The sequence below is a fragment of the Bos grunniens genome, chromosome 14 (genome assembly GCF_055505025.1).
Source record: "Bos grunniens cultivar Pamir isolate PY7600 chromosome 14, Bosgru_T2T1.0, whole genome shotgun sequence".
Lineage (NCBI taxonomy): Eukaryota > Metazoa > Chordata > Mammalia > Artiodactyla > Bovidae > Bos > Bos grunniens.
This window is the reverse complement of record NC_141178.1, coordinates 67,232,791-67,257,296: the sequence shown is the minus strand read 5'-3', so window position 1 is coordinate 67,257,296 and position 24,506 is coordinate 67,232,791. Positions and strand designations below refer to the sequence as shown.

Genomic DNA, 24,506 nt, shown 5'->3' with positions numbered 1-24,506 from the left:
TATGTCCTGTGTACAGTCCAGTATACACTTGTTTACATCCAATGTACAGCCCAATGTACAGTCCAGTGTATGGTCTAGTATACACTTGTGTGTGTTCAGTGTACAGTCTAGTATACACTCCAGTGTACAGTCCAATAGTCATATACATCCAGTGTACAGTCTAGTGTATACTCCAGGGTACAGTCCAATATACACTCGTGTACATCCAGTGTACATCCAGTGTACAGCCCAGTGTTGAGTCCAGTGTACCATCCAATATACAGTCTGGTATACACTCCTAGTCATGTATGTGACATGACATGTATCCCAGTCATGTATGTCCAGTGTACCATCCAATATAGTCTGGTATACACTCCCAGTCATGTATGTGACATGACATGTATCCCAGTCATGTATGTCCAGTGTACCATCCAATATACAGTCTGGTATACACTCCAGTGTACAGCCCTGTTCGCTGTTCCTTGAAATAAGCCTAGCCTGGCTTATTAATGTTACACAGTGGAATTTGTATAAAGCCCTTGATTCCCTTTTTATATGAGTGTGACATTTTCTTTCCAGGAACTCAGAACCTTATCCAGTTGGATAAGTGAGGGGAGATAGAGGGATACATGAGGAAAATAAGGTCCAGATATATTAAGGCAACTTCCCCAACATCAAGAGCTATTTAACAGAAAAGGCTTCCCTCTGCATTTTCCCATTCCACTTTGGTTTTCTTTTTCATGAAGTTATATAAAGAAGCCCACAGCAACAGACAAAGAGAGGACTTCCCTGGTGAGTGGTTAAGACTCTGTGTTTCCAATGGAGGGAGGGGGCTCAGGTTGGATCCCTGGTCAGGGAATTAAGATACCACATGCCTCAGGGTGTGGCCAAAAAAAAAAGACATGAGAGTTCATTCTTCATTTTATTTGCATGTCCCACAGTGACTCATCCCAAATACTGAATTCAAAAGACAAACCGCAGCTCCTCAATGTTAGCACTAATTTATGGTAACAATCATTTCTTTTAAATATCTATCTTATTTTACCCTTCATTTGAAATTGCAAACTAAAGTATATATTTACATGTATGTTTATATACAAAATAACTTCAAAAACAAATCAATCCCAATCTTGGTCCAAGAATTCCCACTTTAGAAGCAGGAGGAGTACTGTGCTATATACACTCTCTTCCAAGTCACTGCAGGCTTGGCGAGTTCCCAGTATTCATTCACAAATGGTTCCCCTTTAAGCTTAATGAACCAAGTACTTCATTTCTGAGTAAATGAGAGGAAATATTACAGAACACGCTCTGTACAATACAGCACCGCTACTGAAAATGGCTCGGGGTTTTGTAATCCAAGGTTCCGATTTAAAGCAAAAATAGGTGGCATAGACTGCAACGCCAAAGAAATGTCCAATTAAAACCAGAGGATTGGGAGATAATCTGTAATGGGAAAAAATACATATACATATAATTAAGACCCCAAAATTAAAACTGACTGATAAAGAGATTCCAATTGTGTATCATCTATAAAGGTAAATATACACTCAACATTTTAGGGGACTTTACAAGCTTGTATCTGCTGGTCAAGGGACAAATTAAAAAATTTTTTCTTACAAGAAACTACTTAGACTTTACTCCTGTCAGAGAAGCCAGTCACTTATCTTAGTTTATATGAATTGTACGTCCTGAGCTGCTTTCTTTCATTAATCTTGAGATCTCAGCCTGAAGTAGCCTGGCCTATGGGGTCTAGATTTTTCAAAAGGTAACAATATTGACACTCAGAAAGTGGACAAAGGAGAAAAGCCATAAGGAATCTCACTTTGCAGATTTTCTAAGAGTAATTCTACATATGTCTGCACCGTCAGGGCTGAGTTTCATGAGTTCCACACTTCAATAAAATTCAATGTTAAATATAAACTTCTCTATTTTTCATGGTTCCCATGTATCAGGTCAGGGCTATAAGCCCACAGGCATAAAAGCAAGCTGCTCTTTTAATCAAGGGTTTTAGCCTCATCTACTCACCAACTCAGGATCAACACTGTTGCCCAGAACTAAATAAAATGCAGGATTGAATACTGCCTTTTTTCATTTCTCTGGGAACATTTTGATTGGGATACTAATCAATAATAAAATGATGACATGCAGCAGGTAGAACAATTAGCAGTGGTTCATAAATCAAACTTCCCAGGTGGCACTAGTGGTAAAGAACCTGCCTGCCGATCCAGGAGACATAAGATAAGCAGGTTTGATCCCTGGGTCGGGAAGATCCCCTGGAGAAGGAAATGGCAACCCACTCCAGTGTGCTTGCCTGGAGGATCCCCATGGACAGAGGAGCCTGGTGGGCTACAGGCCATAGGGTTGCAAACAGCCGGACATGACTGAGCGACCAAGCAGCACAGCATAAACCAAACAGTCCTAAGAAAATCTGGAGTATCTGTTTCCTCTGTGTCATCAGAGCAACTTACACGGAAAGCAGCCCAACCGGACCTGCAACACATTTTCCACCAAGTTTGAAATAAAAAAAACAGGCTTTTCTCAGTTGATGTAGGGAATCTAAAATAAAAGTTTAGAATTACTCTCAATCAAAATACTCATACATTTACGTGGGATGCTAATGATACGTCAGAAAAAAATGAATATGTAACATTACACCTCATAGATTTCTTAAAAATCTAGTGTTAGCATTTTAGCTACCCAAGATTTCTTTTAAATTTCATAATGAAGACTACATAGTAATTCACAAATAAATAAACTTTTTTCTGCTAGTAAATAATTACTAAACATGTAGGCCTTGGAAGTTACAAGTTATTTAAAAGCTATCTCCTTGATTGTGTTGTAAATTCATTTAAGTGATGCCAAATATTTTGTACATTCTTTTCTTACAAAAACACAATTCTAGAAACCAGAATCACAGTCTCTAAGATGCCTGGGGCATATCTCTGAGCAGTAAATTATCAAGTGAATAATAATGTCTTATATCTGTACAATTTTGTTATACTTTTCAAAATCATTAAACCCTCACAACATAGTATAATCAATAACTGTTTTTTAATAGTATAGAATTAACGTTCTTCAAGTATACCTCGATTACTCTTTACAACAGATAAAAAAGATTACAACAGGTAAACTTTTACTCCAATAAAGCCTATTCCTCCTTCAGTATCTCACAGCTCTGTTGTTTTGTGGGTAGATTCAAACTCTAAGAAACTCGAGAGCTGAGAAAAGCTTAGAAAGAAGAGCTTAGAAAAACTCCAAAGTTAGTTCTCTTCTTGCTCAACCAGCCACTGTAACTTTCATGCTCAACTAGCAAGAGAGATTTGCTTGGCAAATCACAACACGTTGTCTTTTCTTTTAGCAAGAATGACGGTTAGAGGGGCTGCACGAAGTATCTGTACTGTGTCATCCTCGGTAATCAGATCACCAAAGCAAGGAGCACTAGCACCCCAGCCAGGTCACAGAAATAGCTTTCTTGTATTACAAATACCAGAGGTAATGGGATTAGAGTTATGTTCTTTAAAAAAAAAAAAAAGACTTTTTATTTTGTATTGGGACTTACATTTATTTTTGAAAACCTAAAGGTCTCATTTCACTAGCCCACCGCTCACTAATGTGTACGTGACATGGCAACGGCTGGGAAGTGGCACGGGTGACTTTTCCTCCATCTCTAGCCCTGTTTCTGCTAAGTCATGTTTTCCTTCATGTTAGACTGACCATCAGCCTCTACCATACGGAAACAGAAACAAAAGGCTTATAGTAAAGTGGGAATATTTCACACGAGTAAAAGGTGGATACCTTCTGCTTGTGCATTTTAACAGGAGACAAAAATCTAGGTTTGACACGAAGCTCATTTTCATTTTACAAAATACTGTTTCGAAAAGTTAATTGAAACTACTGTCTGGGAAGAAAAAGGATTAACACTACCTTGCCCTTTAACTCACGGTCAGAAAGATCTTCCATCACAATCTTCTGCATTTGGGGAACGCGTGATGTGATGTGGACCAGAGGAATAAACAGTGGCACATGACTGAGGTACTGGTACTAAGGTTGTCTAAGGAGGGAACAGTTTCCTACACACAGTGGTGGATACATGATGATTAGCCAAAATTGTGCTCGAGGATGGAGTTAAAAAGGACTTATTGACTTGGAAGTTGGCAAACTCAGGAAACATTTCTATTTCTGGCCTAATTACTAATTTTTTGTAATTCAGTTCCCTTCTTGTGCTAAAAATCTATAATTTAGTAACAGTCATTCAAAAATAGCAGCACTTACCATCTGTGGCAGAAAATAATTCATAAAGAGCCTGAGCAAGGACATTCACAACAAAGGAATGAGACTTTTTTCTTGCCCAATAAAATGATTTTTTGGCCTGAAAAAGAGAAAGATCACCTATTATATGGTAAGGGTTTAAAAAAAAAACACAAACTTATGTTTATAATCCCCTAAACTGATACCCTGAGGACTATCTACTAGAAATTATGTCTTGTTCAACATTTACACTCCCATCAAAAAAAAAAAAAAAATCTCCAGAGGAACGAGTTACATCTCTGAGGCTAAGTGGCCCATGTAACCTCCAAACCAGAAATTCTAGAAGATTCACAAGTTGCAAGTCACGTTCTTAATCCTGAACAAGACTATTTAAGAATCACTACTAAGGACCATGCTCCCAAGTACAGATCTTCTCTGCAAAGCCCCATTCATCTTAGGCCCCAGAAAGAAATCTATTTTGAGATATTTTTGTCAAAGAATATCTTACCTGGAAAACAGCGGCATCATCATAAAGGTCAGGGATACCCTTCAGCAATTTTCTCCACAATTTTATATCATTAAAAACAACAGTCATTCCTCCACCAGTAAGAGGATGCCTCATATTATATGCATCTCCCAAAAGAAGAACACCTGTAAAAAGAGAACTTAGATCATGACGTCATCCTGGAGCATCCTTTAAGATCCAAACAAACCCCCCCCCAAAAAAACCTACTCTGTTAATAATTTATAAACATTATGAATGTCAGCTAGTAAATAAGAATACTAAAATACTAAATACTGAAAAATTTACTCAGGCAAAAAATTCAAGAGTTGATTCAATTACTATTTATTGGGTAACTAATATGTGCCAGATGCTAGGGATACAGTGAGGACAGGAACGTGATCCCTGCCCTCAAAAAACTCACATGTGAATATAAGGTTCAATCAGACAATGTCAAAATATGTGTAAGGCCTCTTTCATGAAAAAAAAACACAACAGGCATCATGCATAAAAAGCAAGTCTTTTACAAGGGAAAAAAATCAAGAATTCATTGGCATTTCACAGTAATACTTGCTGCCTGCATATTATAGAGATCTATATGGTTCTAAGGGAATATGCAGATATTCCAAACACATCAGAAGTTAATTTAGAAGAAACCTTGAGTGAACCAGCCCCTTGAATCAAAACCACAGAAGCAGAAAGCTCTGCAATCTGACTCAAGGTACAGCACCTCCTCACTGCAGTCCTGACTCTAAGATTCCCGCCCGTTGTCAGCCTGGTTCATGACCCATGACTTAGAGGGACAGTTAAACAAAGCATGTATTTAATTTTCTCTCTTAGGGAAATAAAACAATCATAATAAAAGTGGTAAGGTGGCAGAATTATGGATCATTTTTTTCTGTAATGTCACAATATACTATATAATTATAGAATACACATATATTAATTTATGAAAAAGTAGCTTGTAAATTTCAATCCAAGTTTTTTTATGTATTAGTGTAATACCTTCACTAGAAACCACTAGCTATAACCAGCTTTTATTCCTCCTCCACGGAACATTCCCAATTCCACAAACCGGGGTATGTTCCCAAAGCACGCTCTTTGTATCAGTTGGGCACTGGCTTTCATTCTGCTTTGTATTATAGTTAATTTCTATGACTGGAACATTGTGATGCATGTCTCTCCATGGCAAACAACAGCTGTTTATGTTCAGGAAGCACAGTATATCAATAGCTCTCGTTCACACCTCTTCTCCAGGCCCCACACTCCTGTTTTCAATGGGCCTCCACTTGGCCACTCAAATGACCTCCCATCCGTCACATCACTGTGTCCAAAAATGAACTCATTATCTCCCCACACTTCCCTAAGTCCAATGTCAGCAAATAGCTGGCAAAGTACCTAAGCCTGAAACCTGAAATCCATCAAGAGACCTCGCTCTCTCCTATTACCATTAATCACTGAGTTATGTATTCTACATCCTAGATGTTACCGAAATCCTTTCTCTACCTTCTGCTTTTATTGTTACTTTACACCTTCTAGGATGGCTACGGCAAAAGGACAGATACTAATAAATGTTGTCGAGGATGTGGAGAAATTGGAACCCTCATATATCGTTAATGGAAATGGACGATGGATCAGCCACTTTGGAAAACAGTTTGGCAGTTGCTCAAAGCATTAGAGAGAGTTGCTGCTGCTGCTAAGTCGCTTCAGTTGTGTCCAACTCTGTGCAACCCCATAGACTGCAGCCCACCAGGCTCCCCCGTCCCTGGGGCTTGCCATTTCCTTCTCCAATGCATGAAAGTGAAAAGTGAAAGTGACGTCGCTCAGTCGTGTCCAACTCCCAGTGACCCCATGGACTGCAGCCTACCAGGCTCCTCTGTCCGTGGGATTTTCCAGGCAAGAGTACTGGAGGAGGGTGCCATTGCCTTCTCCTTAGAGAGAGTTAGGACCCAGCAAGTCTATTCTAAGGAATATAACCAAGAAAAGTGAAAATAAAAGTCCACACAATAACTCATACACAGGTATGAACTAAAAGTGGAAATAATCCAAATGTCTATCAGTTGATGAATAGTCAAGATGTAGTATATCCACGCCTGGAGTAGTAGTTGGCAGTAAAACTAAATGAAAGACTGATACATGTTACAACATGGATGAACCTCAAAGAAGCCAGTTACAAAGGACCACATTGTATGATTACGTTTATAGGCAATGTCCAGATCAGGCAAATCTATAGAGACAGAAAGTAAATTAATGGTGGTCTGGGGTTCGGGAGGAAATGAGCAGTGACTACTAATGGTTACATGCTTTCATTCCAGCATGATAAAAACGTTCTGAAATTGTGGTGATGGGTCCACCAACCTATGAATATACCAAAAACCAATGAACTGTACACTTTAAATGGGTGAACTATGTGATCTGTGAATTATCTCTCAATAAAGATATTATAAACAATAAAGAACTTTTCAATGACTTTGCACTGTCTATAGGATTAAAGCTAACTATCTTACCTTTCTACCACTCTGCCACCTCTCCTATGCCCCAGGGGTCTAGGGAGCTACTTAAGTGCCACCATTTCTCAGCCATCCTGGGGTCTGCAGATGTTGTTCTGCCTACTCAGAAGTCCCTCATCTCACTGTCCAGCTTTGTCTCCAGAGCAACATCTCCCCTAATTACCCTTCCTGGTTCACAGGCTCGCTCCCTGCCTTGTACACCCGACTCCTTCACAGTGAATCTGGGGCACCAAGAGTGGGCTTTCATTACAGCATTTATCAGCACTGTTCTGAAATTATTTACATCTCTCACTGGAAAACTGCCTTCTCTAGATTAAGGACTGTATTTAATTAACTTTTATTTTCAATAACTCGAACAGTGACCTATGTATACTCAATACTAAATAAAAAATATCACAAAACTAATTAGTATGCACTAATTGCAATAATCTATTTTCTGTACCACGTTATAGACTGTACCACATACATGTCATTTGGAATACTGAATTAGAATACTTGGAATATCTTTTATAAAATTGGTCCCGTAAGATAATACCTCGTTTGTTTACTGGTGAAGAAGGGAGGAAGCTTGCTGGCATTGATCTCAAACGTGAATTCTGAGAGGCTTCTAGGAATGGTCCTTTCAGGTGATCTGCAACAAAGCCCACCCCACCAAATAAATGGTGTATAACATTCCAATTTCAAATTATCACATTTTCTTATCAAGCATACACAAATACATTCTACACATCTGTGATGGTTGTTACAAATATCCCTTGTGAAAAGTCGAGAACTAATTATTAACGAACTGTTCATTAAGCAGATAGTTGTTCCTGCTAAAAGATGGCTATGGAATCTAAGCAAAAATTAATGTAAATAGATACAGAGCTGTATGATCAAAAACCTAGAGGAAGAAATCCAGATGAGATGATAAGACAAGGAAAAAAACCACCCACCTTTCTTCCAAATGATTACCAACAGGTATATATTTAACACCTATTTTATTGTCACCACCATATTCTATAAGAACAGATGAAATATACCACCAATTCACAAACAACAGGAGGGTATGTGTACAGTAAAAAAAAAAAAAAAGGGTTAGATGTAGACAGTACTATCTCTTGAGGAGCTTTAGTGTCTTCATCTAGAATGAAACAGATTAGTTCATCTCTGTGATACTTCCCAGTTTCAAAGTTTCGTGCTTCCACTTTATAGAAAATGAACTTGCTTTTCATACAATTCCCATTGTAATCTGGGAAAACAAGAGCAGAATGACTGTGTTGAAACTATTCCCTTCCTCCAATGAATAGAATTTCCATAACCTATATGAACATAAAACCTGCGAACGTTTCTCTCCCTGATCACAGGGCAGTCTTCTCCAGCTATGCTTTGGACTGGGGGAAAAAAACAATCTACAGTAAAAGAAAAAGATGCTAAAAATACCACATTATTATCCTCTTCCTAAATACACATAACTCATTCTTTCCATCTGAAAGCTTCAAAATGGCTTAACTGAGTGAAAATGCATTGAAGTACTGAAAATGTCATTATTAAAAATCTAAATTGGTCCATGTGTACCTTAATTTCTATTGATATTCTGTTGGTAAACGGTGCTTTTGCTTAGTTTAAAAAATAATGTTCCTTATTTTAAAAACTAACTTGAAAACCCAGAATATTTAAACAAATATACTCACATCCAGGATAATCTGCTATTACTGTAATCATAATTTGGGCAGAGTTTTCCTTTCAATTTTATCAATATTCTCAATAATTTTTGTTACCTGTCTTTCTTACATCTTCCCATTCTCAAAAAAATAATTTTAGTGAGAGTTTAACAAAGACGTTAAATCTCATGAAGCCTTTCTGTACTCAACTCGAAACTGAAAGATCTTTATGACCCCTCATAGCGCTCGCGTTCCCAGGGCAGGGACGTATGAGCACACAGGCCTGCTTCCAACCTCGGCTCTGCCCCGTACTAAAGGGTTATGTTTGGAGCAGCTAATTAACTTCTCTGAATCTTAGTCTCCTCATCTGCTAAATGGGGACCATGATAATGCCTACCTCGGGTGGTTGTGTAGATTAAATTATGTTTGTAAAACACCTCTTACATAGTAGATAATCAATAGATGGCAGCTATCATTTCTACAAAAACCAACCACAAAAATTACATATAAGAGATATTTCAAGAATTCAGATATCTAGATTGCTATCCAGACTACCTTAAAAAATACCATATATGCCACCATTAATGATTACTCACCATTAATGATTACTTTTATTACTACTATGAAAAAATACATTGAAACTGTTTTATTTTCTGTGGAGATTTTTTTATGTGCTAGTTTAAGTAGTTTATTCAGCTCCACTGTATCTGACTGATTAGATGAAATTTTTCAGCTGCCATTCTCATCTTTCAGCCTAGTTTAGACAAAGCTTTAGTGAGAATTGGAGATGGAGAGTCTTTTGTGAGACTGACTTACAGACTAGATTACAATGCAGTGAAATACTATTCTTACCAGGTAACTGTGGGTAGATATTTTCAGTCATGTATTCTCTCAAATTCCTTGGCATGTCTCCTCGGACGTCCACAAGCACTCGAGTTTCATTAGGTGAAATTTGGTAGATGAGAACTGGACTTGGGTTAGCTAAAATAAGTTCGGCATGATTTGCTTTAAACTGCGGTGCATTCTAGGAAAATAAATAAATAAAATATTTTTAATAACTTGCAAATTTCAAGTTGCTTTTATCTTCTACAATTGCATTTCTATAATACCTCCATAAGGAAGCCAACAAAATGTGAAGAAATGGAAACTTTATTGGAGATCAGGTTTTTCCTGAACTTGGAGAAAAGTCCATCTGCAACAACAGTCAATGGAGCATGGAGTTCCTACAACAAAAACAAAGACCACTCAGCTAAATGGTGAGAAATACACAGTGAAAAGACTGTTCTTTTAAAGTGTACATAAGCAAATTTAAACACATTATGGGACATTACAGAGTACCTGGAGATAATGCTCTCATGAAGGAGCTCTCATGTGGGCTGAGGTTAATGAATGACCCATCTTTAGAGACACTTCCCCTTGAGATCACCTTCCACCAAAGTCCTACCATTCCAAACCACCTGGGATTAAGTCACTTCGATGGACACTGGGGGAAACTGGGACAAGCAAGCACAGCCCATAGAAAACTGAATCATATTACAAATCCCAAGGACCAGCCACATTCTAGAATTTTTTAACCCCACATAGTGCTTTCAATCAATGGCTACAGCGCAGAAGAATTTCTGTACACATGGATGTATATACTTATATTACCTTGCAATCGCCCCATTAGAGTGTATTCCTAGGAGGTAGCTACCCTATGTAAGAATCAACAGATAGGCTTTTGACTTTCTCCTCTGTTCTAAACCAACATGAGCAAATACTGGAAACTATTTTATTCAACTATTTCCCCAGAGAGTCTCTTAGTTTTTATCTTTCTTATTTCAACAATAGTTTATTTTATTATAATTATTTCTCTCATGCTTGAATCCTTCCTTTTTGCATCTTCCAGTTCCCCTCTACCTCTCTGCTAGGGTACATTTCTCATTTGTTTTTAATACAGTTAACATCGTGGAGTTTGTTTCCAAAGTTATTTGAACAGCATTCTGCAGTCTCTAAAGAACAACGTGTTGCAATCTAGTGCAGAGAGTTTGGAGAGATCTCAGTCCATTTGATGAATAATAAATTTGTGGGCCTACTCTTCTTAAAGGAGTAGGAGAAAAAGAAAATAAAAATCTCTCATGAAAAGCTAATATCTGCTACATCTCACCTTGATGTCTCCAGTCTCTTTATCCTTGTACTGAACTCCCATCACAGCATCATCTTCTTCTAGTAACTGCAGCACAGTGCCCTCGATAAACTTTGCACTAAAAGATAAATAAACAAATTCTCTGGTAGCACAACTGAAAAATTTAAATAAGGAATGAAATATTCTTTTTTCCTATCTCCAGTTTACCCTAAAATGGACACACATGTACATAGAAAAAGGGCTGGAATGACGAAAAGCAAAAACATCAATGGGTTATAGAATTAGGTGGGGTTATAACTTTCTAATTTTTTAAGACGGAATATATGTAACTAATGTAATGACTTTTCAGAGAAGCATTTTAAAAAGTAACATGAGGTTTTATCTCAATTCATTAAAAAATAAAATACACGCAGAAAAATTTTACACACCCACAAGAGTTTTGTTGTGTTGATGAATATATACAACAAATATATCATGGATAATTTTTACAATCTCCTCTATATTTTTAAGTATTTTTCTATTTTTCTAAAATGAATATATTCTACTTTCATAGATATCAAATTCTTCAAGTTCTAAGAATAATCAATTCATTTCTCCTTTTGCTTTGTCAACATTTAAGCCAACATTAAGCATTTAAGCCTTTATCAGGGCTTCCCCAATAGCTCAATTGGTAAAGAATCTGCCTACAATGCAGGAGACCCCAGTTTAATTCCTGCGTCAGGCAGATCCGCTGGAGAAGGAATAGGCTACCCACTCCAGTATTTTTGGGCTTCCCTTGTGGCTCAGCTGGTAAAGAATCTGCCTGCAATGCAGGAGACCCCAGTTTAATTCCTGCGTCAGGCAGATCCGCTGGAGAAGGAATAGGCTACCCACTCCAGTATTCTGGCATGGAGAATTCCATGGACTATATAGTCCATGAGGTCGCAAAAAGTTGGACACGATTGAGTGACTTGCACTTTCACTTTCAAGCCTTTGTCGATGACATGAAGATTCTCATGTTTAAAACTTAAACCGCAATTATAGTGTACAGGGCTAGAAGTAAATATAAGCTAATAATTAAAAGAAGAAGCCCTTTAAAACTGTCAATCACTATACTGTACATCTGTAATTTACATACTATTGTACATCAATTATAATTCAGAGAGAGAGAGAGGGACACCCAGCCAGTCCTGTCAGTCCAGGTCCTTAGTATGAATGCAACAGGGATTTTCCCTTTAAACTCCTCTGTCCTGACTTTTAATAAAAAGCACCATAACCACAAACTCCAACTCCCAAATGGGCACATATCCCACAACTCCCAAATATGAACTTAATTACAATGACTACATCCTCTCATTTCGAACCACATAAAAATCACACATTGAATCATAGGAAAATTCTCAATAGTTATAATCATTCAAACAATCTATATGATATTCTGAACAAAGGCTGAAGAATTAACATTCTTCTAACTTATGGTTTATTCTAGTAGAGCAGCTATGCTCTAACCTATACCCAAACACTTATGAAAATGCATAAAACAGTATTTGTACAAAGGCCAAGTTAAACATGTTTAACAGCAAAATCGGAAGCTGAGCCTTACTTGGGCTCTGCCATGGCTGCCTTCCGGAGACGCATGATGAATCTTCCATGATGGAAAGCTCTTCCACTCTGCACATGATTGTTCTCTGACAGAGGGAAAGGAATCTGAACCTCTGTTTTGCTTTCCTGATCATGAATTATGTAGCCATTTACAACCTGGGCATCAATACCTTCCACTGTATCTGCAAAACAATAGTTTTTTTAAAAAGTCAGTTTTTTGTTATATGCCCAGAGTTACACTAACCACCAACAGGACACAGATGTGGAAAATGAGTTTCTGCGTTCATAAAGCTATGACGCCATTTGGAGGACTGGACAGTAACAGAACTATTTCAGAACCTTAATGCTTCTGGAAGATAATTGTCTTAGCAAATTTGTAATATCATAAAAGATAAATATATACATATAAAATGTATTCATTAAAATTCATAGGAAAAATATTCAGACCCTAATAATAACAGGGAAAATGTACAGATGATTCATACTACGGAGAAACATTGAACATGTCAGGAAAACAATGTTCAAAACTTGATTTAAAAAAAAAAACAAATCAATGAAATAAAACTGAAACAAGAAGACACCAAATCTATCAAAGTTGCTGGTGAAATAATGATAAAATGGATAAATTGTATATATTACTGGTCATATCATAAACTAGTAACATTTTAGAAAATAAGTACAGCAAAACTATCAAGAACCAAGAAGTTAGCACCCTTTAATGTAACAATATTAGCCTTGTAATCCATCTAAGATATTCATCCTAAAGATACAATTCATATTTTTAGTAATTATTGAAACTATATACAAAAACAGATTCATGTTACCTCTAATAAAGAATAAATGTAAAGAATAATTGTAAATAACCTAAATATGAATATAAAGTAGGTAAAGTACATTATAAAATATTAACTGAGAAAATACTATGAACAGGCTTAAAATTATGATAAAGAATGGATAAGAGTATTAGAAATGTTTGTGAGCAAGGTGACTTTAGCATGTATTTTAAAAGTCACATAATACAAATATATTTAAATACATTAAAATACAATATTGAGGATTAAGTCTATTAAAATAATTTCATTTCTGACGAAAGAAAAACTTTATAATAAACAATTTTACCACATATCTATGCCAAGATCAAAATAAATCAGCTTTTTTCTGATATGCTTTTTAGTTACATTTAAAGTCCAGTCAGGGACAAGCTGGATGAATACTTGTCAAACATCCCACCTACGAGCCAAGTTAGTTTTTTGGTTTGGCTTCTAAATTATTCCAGCTAAAATTCAGTCAGAGAAAAGTACACAGGTATCATAGAAGCTGCCAATTAGCAGTGTATTCAATTTGGATCTCGGCAAACTGCCAATCTTTACCGGCCTACATGTTTGAAATCCATCTAGTATTTCCACTTTTGTTTTGTCCAGCTACTGAAATAAACTTATTTTTCTTAACTCATATTATGCAAGAACTTCTAAGTGCTGCTACTGCTAAGTCGCTTCAGTCGTGTCCGACTCTGCGTGATCCCATAGACGGCAGCCCACCAGGCTCCCCCGTCCCTGGGGTTCTCCAGGCAAGAACACTGGAGTGGGTTGCCATTTTCTTCTCCATTTCCTTCTTAGAAGTTCTGCAAGAACTTCTAAGTGCTAAAACTAGCCAGTTGAGAACACACCAGAACATGTAAAAAGTATACAGTAGTGGCATAGTAAAATTATTCCTTGGGTTAGCTATCTTAAGACAAAGTATATAAATAAGGTCTACTTTAAGATTTGAAACATCTGCCTTTCACAATTTGATTGGTAAAATCAAATATGATAGACTTTGGCACTTTCACTTTCTTAACCAGGCAGTCAGGAAGATGGCATCCTAAACCTCAATCAAATTCACACCTGATGTTCAATGATAAAGGTGACACAATCCTGCCTCAGGGTACTGTCCCACCTGTCTCTGGTGACCCTCTCATGGAGGGTGGTGGTCAGGGAAAGGGCAGAGGCCGGGGGCCTGCCTTCTTCGCAGTCCACCCTCTCCGCTAGGGCCAGGGCCCTGCTGTCTCTTGCCTTTCCTCTCTGTCTGCCCCTTCTCAGTCTCAGCCCTCTTATTCAACTCCTGCTCTCACTGACCTGCTCTCTACCTTAGAGTACCCCAGGAGTCGTCCTGCACCTCTTCTTGGCAACGCCATCTAGCCTTCTTTAAATACCACGACTCTTCCTTCTCATACCCCTCACCATCTCATCCATCAGCAGCAGGTCCTACTGACTCTTCCTTCCAAATATATTCCCAGAATGTGACCAAGTCCCCCACCACTACGGCCATGACCCTGGTCCAAGCCATCAACTCTCAGTTTCCGCAATAACTTTCTAACAGGTCTCCCTGCTTCTGACTTGCCAATTCATGATCTAGTCTTTTTCTTCTACACATTAACAAGAATACATTAAATTGATACTTCTAATCATACTTCTAAGAGGTGAAATCTAGTAACTTCCTCTTCTTGAAATTCTCCAATGGCTTCCCTTTGGAATAAAAATCTAATCCATATAGTGGGCCACCAGGGAATCCAGTCTCCATTCTCCATCTGAGCTTTTCTCTAATTCAAACCACTCAATTCAACACAATTCTCCTTTCCTGCTCTTCAAAGAGGCCACAGGCTCACTCCTCCCCATCAGGCTTCACCCCATGATGCTCTCTCTGCCTGGAAAAAGCTTCTCTGCCTCCAGACAGCCCTAGGGCTCTCCTTTCCCTTCCCTTCAGTCCTTCCCTCAAACATCACCTTCTCAGTAAGGCTTTCCCTTCCCCCGCCCGCTGCATCATTTAGAAGTACACTCCCTATCTCTCTTTTCTGAGTCTTCTCTGAAGGGCTTATAACCATAATATATCCTCTAAATTTTATTTATTCATCTTTTATCACCATCTTCTACACGAGCACCTAGAATACATGCTCTGTGAGGGCTGGAACCTGTTTTGTTCACTTCTGTAGCCTCGGCGCCTAGAACAGTACTTACAATATAGCCGATGCTTAATAAATGTTAAATGAAAGAGTGAATGTCGCCCCTTTAGTCACCTCCCCGCCAGCCTGATCTTCTCCTACCCCACGGACACGCTCTATCTAGTGCCGAAACACCCCTCCCGTACCCTCGCATCTACACTTCACCTCTGCCCTGTTTCTGCTTTCTGTTAGAGAAAAACTCCTCGAGAGTAGTTTGTTAGCCTCAAGTTTTTTCATCTCCCGTTCACTTCAGTCCAGGTTTTGTCTACACAACTCCACCGAAACACCTTGTCAGTCTCACGGCAACCTCCAAATGGCCGAATCCCATGGCACTTTCTATGCACTGTTCTGACCTGACCCTTCATTAGCAAACCATGATATGGCTGCTTTCCTTTCTGGATATGTACCCATCCCTTCCTGCGAGAAACACTTTCCTCTGTTGGATTAAGGACACCAAACACTCCTGGCTCTTTCCTGTCATTTTACAGGCTCCTTCTCAGTCCTCCAGCAAGCTTCTCTTCTTCCACCCAAATTCTAAATGTCAGTTTCCCAGGACTTGGTTTATTCTGTCTTCTCTTTTTTCTCTGCACACTCTCAGCTGGTCTCCATCACTGCTGTGGCTTTTAAGTACTTCAAACATGCTGACATCTCTGAAATACCTACCCCAGCCAGCTCAAAGCACTCATTCCTCTGCACTTGAGATTAATATTCTCAACTAAATAGTCCACTTGTCTATCTCCATGGGTCCCCCAACTTCCTCCCAGAGCTGGTCCTCTCCAGGTTTTCTTATCAGCAAATGGCATTGCATCTACCAGCTGTTCAAATCAAAACGTTAAGAATAATTTTTTAATACCCTGTCTTCTCATACCTCACACCAATCCTTTACTAAGTCAAGCCATTCCTGTCTCTTAATTTGGTCACGAACCTGTCCACTTCTCTTTACATGCTCTGCTAACGTGTTAGTCAAAACCACCATCATATGCCATTTGGACTTGGCAATAAGCTCCCGCTAGAGAAGGAAATGGCAACCCACTCCAGTGTTCTTGCCTGGAGAATCCCAGGGACAGGGGAGCCTGGTGGGCTGCTGTCTGTGGGGTCACACAGAGTCAGACACAACTGAAGCAACTTAGCAGCAGCAGACAACATATTAAAAAGCAGAGACATTACTTTCCCAACAAAGGTCTGTCTCGTCAAGGCTATGGTTTTTCCAGTAGTCATGTATGGATGTGAGAGTTGGACTGTAAAGAAAGCTGAGTGCCGAAGAATTGACATTTTTGAACTGTGGTGTTGGAGAAGACTCTTGAGAGTCCCTTGGACTGCAAGGAGATCCAACCAGTCCATCCTAAAGGAGATCAGTCCTGAGTGTTCATTGGAGGGACTGATGTTGAAGCTGAAACTCCAATACTTTGGCCACCTGATGCGGAGAGCTGACTCATTTGAAAAGACCCTGATGCTGGGAAACATTGAAGGCAGGAGAAGGGTATGACAGAGGATGAGATGGTTGGATGGCATCACCGACACAATGGACATGGGTTTGGGTGAACTCCGGGAGTTGGTGATGGACAGGGAGGCCTCGCATGCTGTGGTTCATGGGGTCGTAAAAAGTTGGACACGACTGAGAGACTGAACTGAAGTGCAGAATGTGATTCAATGGTAAACTGTGAAATGAAATTTCAAGCTGCGAATTGCAGACTTGGGTCAAATCATGCAAGTATTTAAAAAGTAAAATAAATCTCAGATTTAGGAATGTATGTAGGTACTGAGCAGCTTCTCAGGTGGCTCAGTGGGTAAAGAATCCTTCTGCAATGCAGGAGACATGGGTTCAATCCCTGGGTCAGGAAGATCCCTTGGAACAGGAAATGGCAACCCACTCTAGTATTCTTGCCTGGAGAATCCCATAGACAGAGAAGCCTGGCGGGCTACAGCCCACAGTGTCTCAAAGAGTTGGACATGTCTGAGCATGCACACACATGCTGAGTGGTACTGAGTCGGGATATAAGAAGTGTTCATCATTGGGAAGAGCTCTCAAGTTCTGAAGCCTTTAGAGGCATAAACAGGACCCTGTCATACTCCTGTTCCACTGCCTTCAAAGTCCTGCAGGACCAGCAGCTGCCCAACTCTCCAATCTCAATCTCAAGTCCCACTCCTTTCCCCATTACCCAATGGTCTCCTCTTCAGTACACTGAATAAAATAGCAAACATTTACATAGTGCTTACTACATACCAGGAATTGTTCTGACTGCTTTATCTTTATGCTTGAATTCAATTAATCCTCTTAATAACCTATGAGTCAAGGACCCTAAATGTGCCTCTTTTACAGATGAGTAAACTAATACAGAGATTTCCCTGGTGGCTCAGAGGTAAAGAATCTACCTGCCAAAGCAGGAGACACATGTTCTGTCCTGGGTCAGGAAGATCCCCTAGAGGAAGAAATAGCAACTCACTCCAGTACTCTCGCCTGGGAAATCCCATGGACAGAGGAGCCTGGTGGGCTACAGTCCATGCACGAACAGTCAGATTTAAAGACTAAACAACAGCAACAAACTTAACACACAGGTGGTTAAGTAATTTATCCAAGATCACACAGCTTTTTAAGTGCCTAAGCTGTATTCAAACCCAGGCAATCTAGTGCCAGAATCAATGCTGGTAATTACTACAACATCATGCCCACCCTAAATGCCAAGCAAGCTCTCTCTCAATTTCCAGACCTATTTTGCACTCTGAACCCCAAGACAGGATCACTGATCTTATTAGCCAATTTATCCTTGGCACCCAGTATAGCACCTCATACAAAGCAAACAGCAAAAATACTTTCTAAATGAAGAGTATTTAAAAAGCACTGGATTAATGGATGAATGATCCTTAAATAAAAGGATACATCACAGATACATCACATGCACTCTACAAATGATAGTTCACTTCACCTTTCACTAAATTTCATTCCTCATTCCAAGTTGAAGTTTTCCGGTCTTCAACTTTGACCATTACAATTTTTTAGCCACTTTTATCTCACAAAGGCTACTTCATGTTTCCTCATGCTTATCCTCTCCTGTGCCTTCATTTTCATGCAAATTTGTTGATAAATGTGTAACCTTTATACATGAAGATAAAATGGAATACCCTTTTACCAGTCATAGCAGAGTGCTTGCTTATGCCACATTAACTCCTAAAAATCACTATGAACCTACCTTCAAGACCAAGGTCTTTCAGGACATAATAACCACCTGGCTGCAGAAATTCTCCAAGGATCCGGTCAGGCTCTTTTAAGTCTCTCTCAATTACCGTCACCTTTCTTCCATCTCTGGAAAGCACTGCGGCCAAAGCAGAGCCGAGGACGCCAGATCCCACGATGATTACTTCTGGATCATTTTGAGAAGAGGTCAGTGTAGAGGCAGCTGTTCCTATTAAGGTTGTTTCTGAAATACTGGTCCCTTTTTTGCACTGTTAAAAAAAAAATGAATTATGTAGTCACATTTGTTGTCTTTAAATCATACTACTACTATACAGGCACAGTGAACACTTGCATCTTAGGTAAAAACTAAATGGGCTTCCCTGGTGGCTCAGAGGTTAAAGTGTCTGCCTCCAATGCGGGAGACCTGGGTTCGATCCCTGGGTTGGGAAGATCCCCTGGAGAAGGAAATGGCAACCCACTCCAGTATTCTTGCCTAAGAAATCCCATGGACGGAGGAGCCTGGTAGGCTACAGTCTACGGGGTCGGAGGAGCCTGGTAGGCTACAGTCTATGGGGTCGCAAAGAGTCGGACACGACTGAGCGACTTCACTTCACATACCCTAAATATTATCAAACCAAATGAACAGTTATGTTTTTAAATCCAGATCATATATAAAAAACAATAATATCTAAATACTGGTTAAACAAAAATGGATAACAATACCCCAGTAAAATTAAACTTATGTTCCATCTTCCAAATATATTTAGAAAATGCTGTCACATATTTAGAAATATAAATAGGCCAATTATAAGATATGGTTACAAGGGACTTCTAAGTCTTACAGGGAAAATTCTATCCTATTTACTCAATTCTTCATATACATACTGAGCATCCACCAGATACAAATCATGTACAGCTTCTGATATGATTTCATGCACCCTTTAGATATTTCCACTATTTGTCTTCATTTTCTCCCTCTTGATTTTCATCTGAAAAATCTATCTTAATCTAAAATCACTTTTTATATAACAAAAAGACTGTAAAATTCTGACCAGGGATCTATTAATTGAGAATACATACCTTACAATTCCAAGAGAATAACTCATTCTGTCCCTTGGAGTTCAACCTGTTCGCAATTTTAGTCCTTGACATATAAGAACATATTTACCTTCCTTTTCCCCCATCCTGATACTCTTAAGGGAACTTGGTCAAACAAGTGACCCTCCAGTTTAAGAATAAGAACAAACATTAAAGATATCACTGGTTGAGCTGACAGTAAAAACCATACCTTTGATTACAAGATGAAAAAGGGCTGTTTTGAGAGATTTATGCCCATTGAGCATAGCAGTACCTATTACAGTTTTTTTTTAATGAATAATTCAGTATTATAGTAAGCATTTTTTGTTGGTATGTGGAGTCACAAATATGAATACATTCATACACAGAATTGCAAGGAACCATCTTCCTGGGGTTCTCTGACCTTAACAATTAAGATAAGGTTAAATGTCATTTTGAAAGGGTTTTAATAAAAGACCTCAAGCAAAAAAGTGAAAGTTACTCAGTCATGTCCAATTGAGCTATCAGGGAAGCCCTCAGGCAAAAAGTTCTGTTCAGTTCAGTCGCTCAGTCATGTGACCCCAGGGACTGTAGCATGCCAGGCTTCCCTGTCCATTGCCAACTCCCGGAGCTTACTCAAACTCATGTCCATAGAGTCGGTGATGTCATCTAACTACCTTATCCTCTGTCGTCCAAAAGGAAGAACACATTTACCTTCCTTTTTCCCCCATTCTGATACTGTTAAGAGAACTTGGTCAAACAAGTGGCCCTCCAGTTTAGGAATAAGAACAAACATTTTTGTCAGTCAAAAAGGAGAGAAAACCTAAAATCCTTTAGAATTTTAAACCTCTATAATCTAATATTCATCTGGCCTCTATAATGACCTGGGCCCTGTCCACTGTTTTCTTTTTTCATCATTTCTCTTAGAAAAATTACATTTTCACAACAGAACCTACTATTTCAGTATTAATAGCCAGAACAACTGACTATATTGAAAACCCCTTCTGTCATTTTGGTGGCTCAGATCGTAAAGAATCTACCTGCAATGCAGAAGACCCAGGTTTGATCCCTGGGTCAGGAAGACCCCCTGGAGAAGGAAATATCAACTCACTCCAGTATTCTTACCTGGAGAATCCCTGGACAGAAGAGCCTACAGGGCTACAGTCCACGGAGTCAGAAAGAGTCAGACACACCTGAGCCACTTTCACTTGTCATTTTAGCCATCATTTATTAGCCTTTCCAAACACACATACACAATCCTGGAAGGAGGACTCTGGAGCAAGTTGCCTTTCAGAGCCTGGTCAGTAGACGAAGCACTAATGGGAACTTAATACAGTCTACCGACTCCCAGGAATTAAGGAAACAAGCAGAGAGCCTGGGGTGTTTGCAAAATGGAACCAATACTGACTGCTGTAATTCAACTTCCAACCGCCAAATTTCTCTTCAGTATGATGGCATTCCAACCTCCTGGACTAGTGCTCAGTGGCCCTGAGGAACATCATCTCAGGTAACAGTAGCAAAGACTTCAAACTGAAGATTAAAGATTCCCTTATCCTCCCATTCCTCCAACCCACACCCACCCCATCACTGAATTCAGCACCATTCCAAAGGTTCCTAACAGATGGAGACTAATACGAATAACTACTATTTACCAGAGAGTTATGTACCAGGCATTTTGCAAACATTAAATCAATCAATTCGCTAACTACCAGCAAGGTTAGTGCCGTTTCCACCTAACAGAAGAGGTAACTGATTCTTCCAGAAAGTTAGTAACTTGCCCAAAGTCTCACAGTCAGCAGTGGTAGAGCAAACCTTCTAAACCAAACCCCCTCTCTTCTTAAACTGTGTTGATCTATATGGCTCAGGAACCCTGAAGGAGTAAATGACTGTGTAGGCCACACTCACTCACGTCAAGTCACCAGCATCCCTTACTTGGCCTACTGCAAGAGTCTCTCAGCACACATCCCTGCTTCCATTCTTAGCCTCCTACAGTCCATTCTCCACACAGAAACTAGAATGTTCTTTTTAAAAAGTGAAAGTCAGGGACTCTCCTGGCAGTCCAGTGGTTAAGACTTTGCCTTCCGATGCAGGGGATGTGGGTTTGATCCCTGGTCGGGGAACTAAATTCCACATGCCTCATGGCCAAAACCAGAACACAATATGGAAGCAATATTGTAACAAATTGGATAAAGACTTAAAAAAATAATAAATAAATAACAAGTAAAAATCAAATATCATTACTCGCATACTTTAATCCTCCAGTGCTCTTGGGGAAAAGTATAAACATCCAAAGCCAACAGGCCCTAAGTATTCTGGCCTCAACTATCTGTTCCCCCTCTTATATCTCTCACCATTGTCCTCCTCTACTGTCTCCTCAGGGACCAAACATTAATTATTCACCTAACCTAGGACACTGATTTACTCAAGGCTCCACTGATGTGGGGAGAGGAGGGTGTTTTGCCTAAGACTTTAAAACACCGAACATTTTACTCTGCCAGTTCTTCCAGCTGTTCTGTGACTTTCCCCAGGCAGCTGTCCCTTCTTATTAGCAACAGGCTTACCTGCAGCAGCTTTCTTCTTTCTTCCCAAGTTCAAACACAATCCTTACCAAAGGATTTAAATAAAACTATTTTTCCATCACAGAGTGATTCAGTCCTACTGACCTGAACATTTCACCTTTCCTTAATCAAACCCAGTTCGTTTAGCTCCGCACCAACACTAAATGAAACAAAGGTTTCCCATCATTTCTGAGAGAGCCAAGGATGTGGTCAAGAACAGTCAAGAGCTTAAACAAAACAAAAATACCAAAACCATCTATGTCAGAATTCGTACCAGAAAATCTAACTTGCAGCCTTTCACCCTTTAAATTACCCTATTTACATCTGGGTGATCGCAGTCCTGATTTTAATACAAGACACTCATACATGTGCCCACTTCGAATTCAACCTACCCTCCTAGACCCCAGCTTCTCTTTATTTTCTGATCCAGCGGGGGACTTGGCCCAGAAGAAGCCAATGAAAGGCAAGGCTGACAGAATATAGGAGAAGCCCGCCAACTGGGAGCCGCTCTGCCGGCGCCCGAGGAGGGCCCCGCTCCGGTAGCGATAAGACAGCACGAGCCCCAGCGACAGGAACACCAGCACGCACAGCAACAGCTCCTTGTTGGCCAGAGAGACAAAGTCTCCGCATTTCTTATAAAAATAGGTGAAAGTGGCGATGCCGAGAAAAGTCCACATGGTTTAAAGGCTTCTTCGGTGACTCCGGGTCAACGTCAGGAGATCCTTTTTTTTTTTTCCCCTGGTAGGGTTTTGGTGTTTAGATGCTCTCCCCAAAATGTTTTGCCACAAAGGAGCGCGGGGGACCGGCTAAAGTCCAGGAAACACCGTCACGAGGTTACAATTCAAATCAGAGGAATTTACAAAATCATACAAAGTTGGTATAAAAGTACGTGAAGACGGGAACGTTCTCCAGGATTTAAAGAAGAGTATTTAAAAATCTCCAACAGCTCCCGATCAGATTCTCCCCTTTCAAGCAATCCATCTATGGGGGTGGGGGGGTGCTGGGAGGGCTGGGGGTCCTGGGGGGTTAATTCCGGATAATGTATTAAATTTAGTTGTTGGTTTGTTGTGCAGTGAAATTGCTCTTTTGCTCTCACTAGCAGCAGGTGTCCTTCTGGAAGAGCAACAGGGAGACAAACATCAAAGAAATATCTTGCGCTAGGGAACTGCGGCCTCACCGGGTCGGAAAGCTCGAGGGCTGAGACAGCGCGGAGAAAGCTCCTTCTCTTGCCCGGGACCTCCACGCTCAGAGGCAAACGTCGGACGGGGCAGCCTTCTCCCACCAAAGATGGCCTCGGACTCGAGACTGCGGCACCAGAACTGGGAAGCGTAGTCCCCACCTCCAGACTTCCTCCTCCCCGCGGCTCCTGAGGCACCGGTCCCCGAACCTTCACTCAGCTGAACGGCACTTTCCAGGGCGCTCCTCACTCAGAGAGCAGCTGCGGCGGCGGCTCCCGACCGACTCATCACCAGCATCCCTCGCGGACGGCGGCAGCCCTCCCAGCGCAGCGCTTCCACAGTAACCAGAGTAACCGCCGGGCGCCTAGTTATTCGCCCGGCCGCGTGAGCCTCGCCGGCGTTTGGGCTCGACCCCGGCGAGGGACCAGAGGGGCGGGGCTCCGCCCACCGTCACCGCCCCCTGCCGTCACCAGCCAATGAGGGCGAGCGCCGCTTGTAGGCCGAGATGGCGCTATGCCGTGTTTGGCCAATCGCAGGTGGCGCGGCTCGCGCGGTGACGCCCAGAGAGGCGCTAGGACGAGGTTGCGTGGTGTCGGGTGGGGGCGTGGGGATGGGGGCCTGCAGCCGGATGGGCGGATGGGAAGGCACTGGCTGGCTCTGGAGGGAGTGGGGCTGGTGGGCGTCTTGCCCTGAGTGTCACGGGCCCAGCAACTGGGATCCTACCCAGAAAGAGGTGGGGCTGGTTCCGAGGAAACCCCGCGGTGCTTTCGCGGCCTCGGCAAGTCATTCTTCTGGCCCCTCTGTGGACAGGTCGCTACGTGCCGGGCCCAGGTGTCATAGAGAGGAATCAGACACAGCCTTTCTGGCCTATGCCTACATGCCTAGGGGGCGGTAGAAAGAGCTACAGGTGCGTGGAGAACGTGACGTTCACTGCTGAATCTGCAAGAAGGTTGTGGGCAGGCGTCTGGCAGAGGAAG

The 24,506-nt window shown here is 40.6% G+C and overlaps 1 protein-coding gene across 2 annotated transcripts; it reads right to left on the bottom strand.

Annotated features, from left to right (window-relative positions):
• Positions 1-888: 888 nt before the first annotated feature.
• On the bottom strand, positions 889-23,928 carry SQLE (squalene epoxidase). Of its 2 annotated transcripts, none has more exons than XM_086337182.1 (11): positions 22,744-23,928; positions 18,754-19,006; positions 12,590-12,770; positions 11,029-11,125; positions 9,992-10,105; positions 9,735-9,906; positions 7,775-7,870; positions 4,736-4,878; positions 4,252-4,348; positions 2,448-2,535; positions 889-1,422 (listed from the first exon to the last, which is right to left on the bottom strand). In XM_086337182.1, exons 1-11 carry the CDS (start codon positions 23,026-23,028, stop codon positions 1,230-1,232), a joined length of 1,719 nt encoding a protein of 572 aa, XP_086193308.1. In that variant the 5' UTR covers positions 23,029-23,928; the 3' UTR covers positions 889-1,229. The 2 variants fall into 2 exon arrangements, with proteins under 2 accessions (XP_086193308.1, XP_086193309.1); XM_086337183.1 differs by having other exon boundaries at positions 23,529-23,928.
• Positions 23,929-24,506: the final 578 nt, after the last annotated feature.

Coding starts and splice junctions, on each gene's coding strand:
- SQLE (XM_086337182.1), bottom strand. CDS start 23,028: ATGTGGACTTTTCTCGGCATCGCCACTTTCACCTATTTTTATAAGAAA. Junction 19,007..22,743: donor AGAAGCTGGGGTCTAGGAGG/GTAGGTTGAATT, acceptor TTTTTTTAACAG/TGCAAAAAAGGGACCAGTAT. Junction 11,126..12,589: donor GCAGCCATGGCAGAGCCCAA/GTAAGGCTCAGC, acceptor TTTATCTTTTAG/TGCAAAGTTTATCGAGGGCA.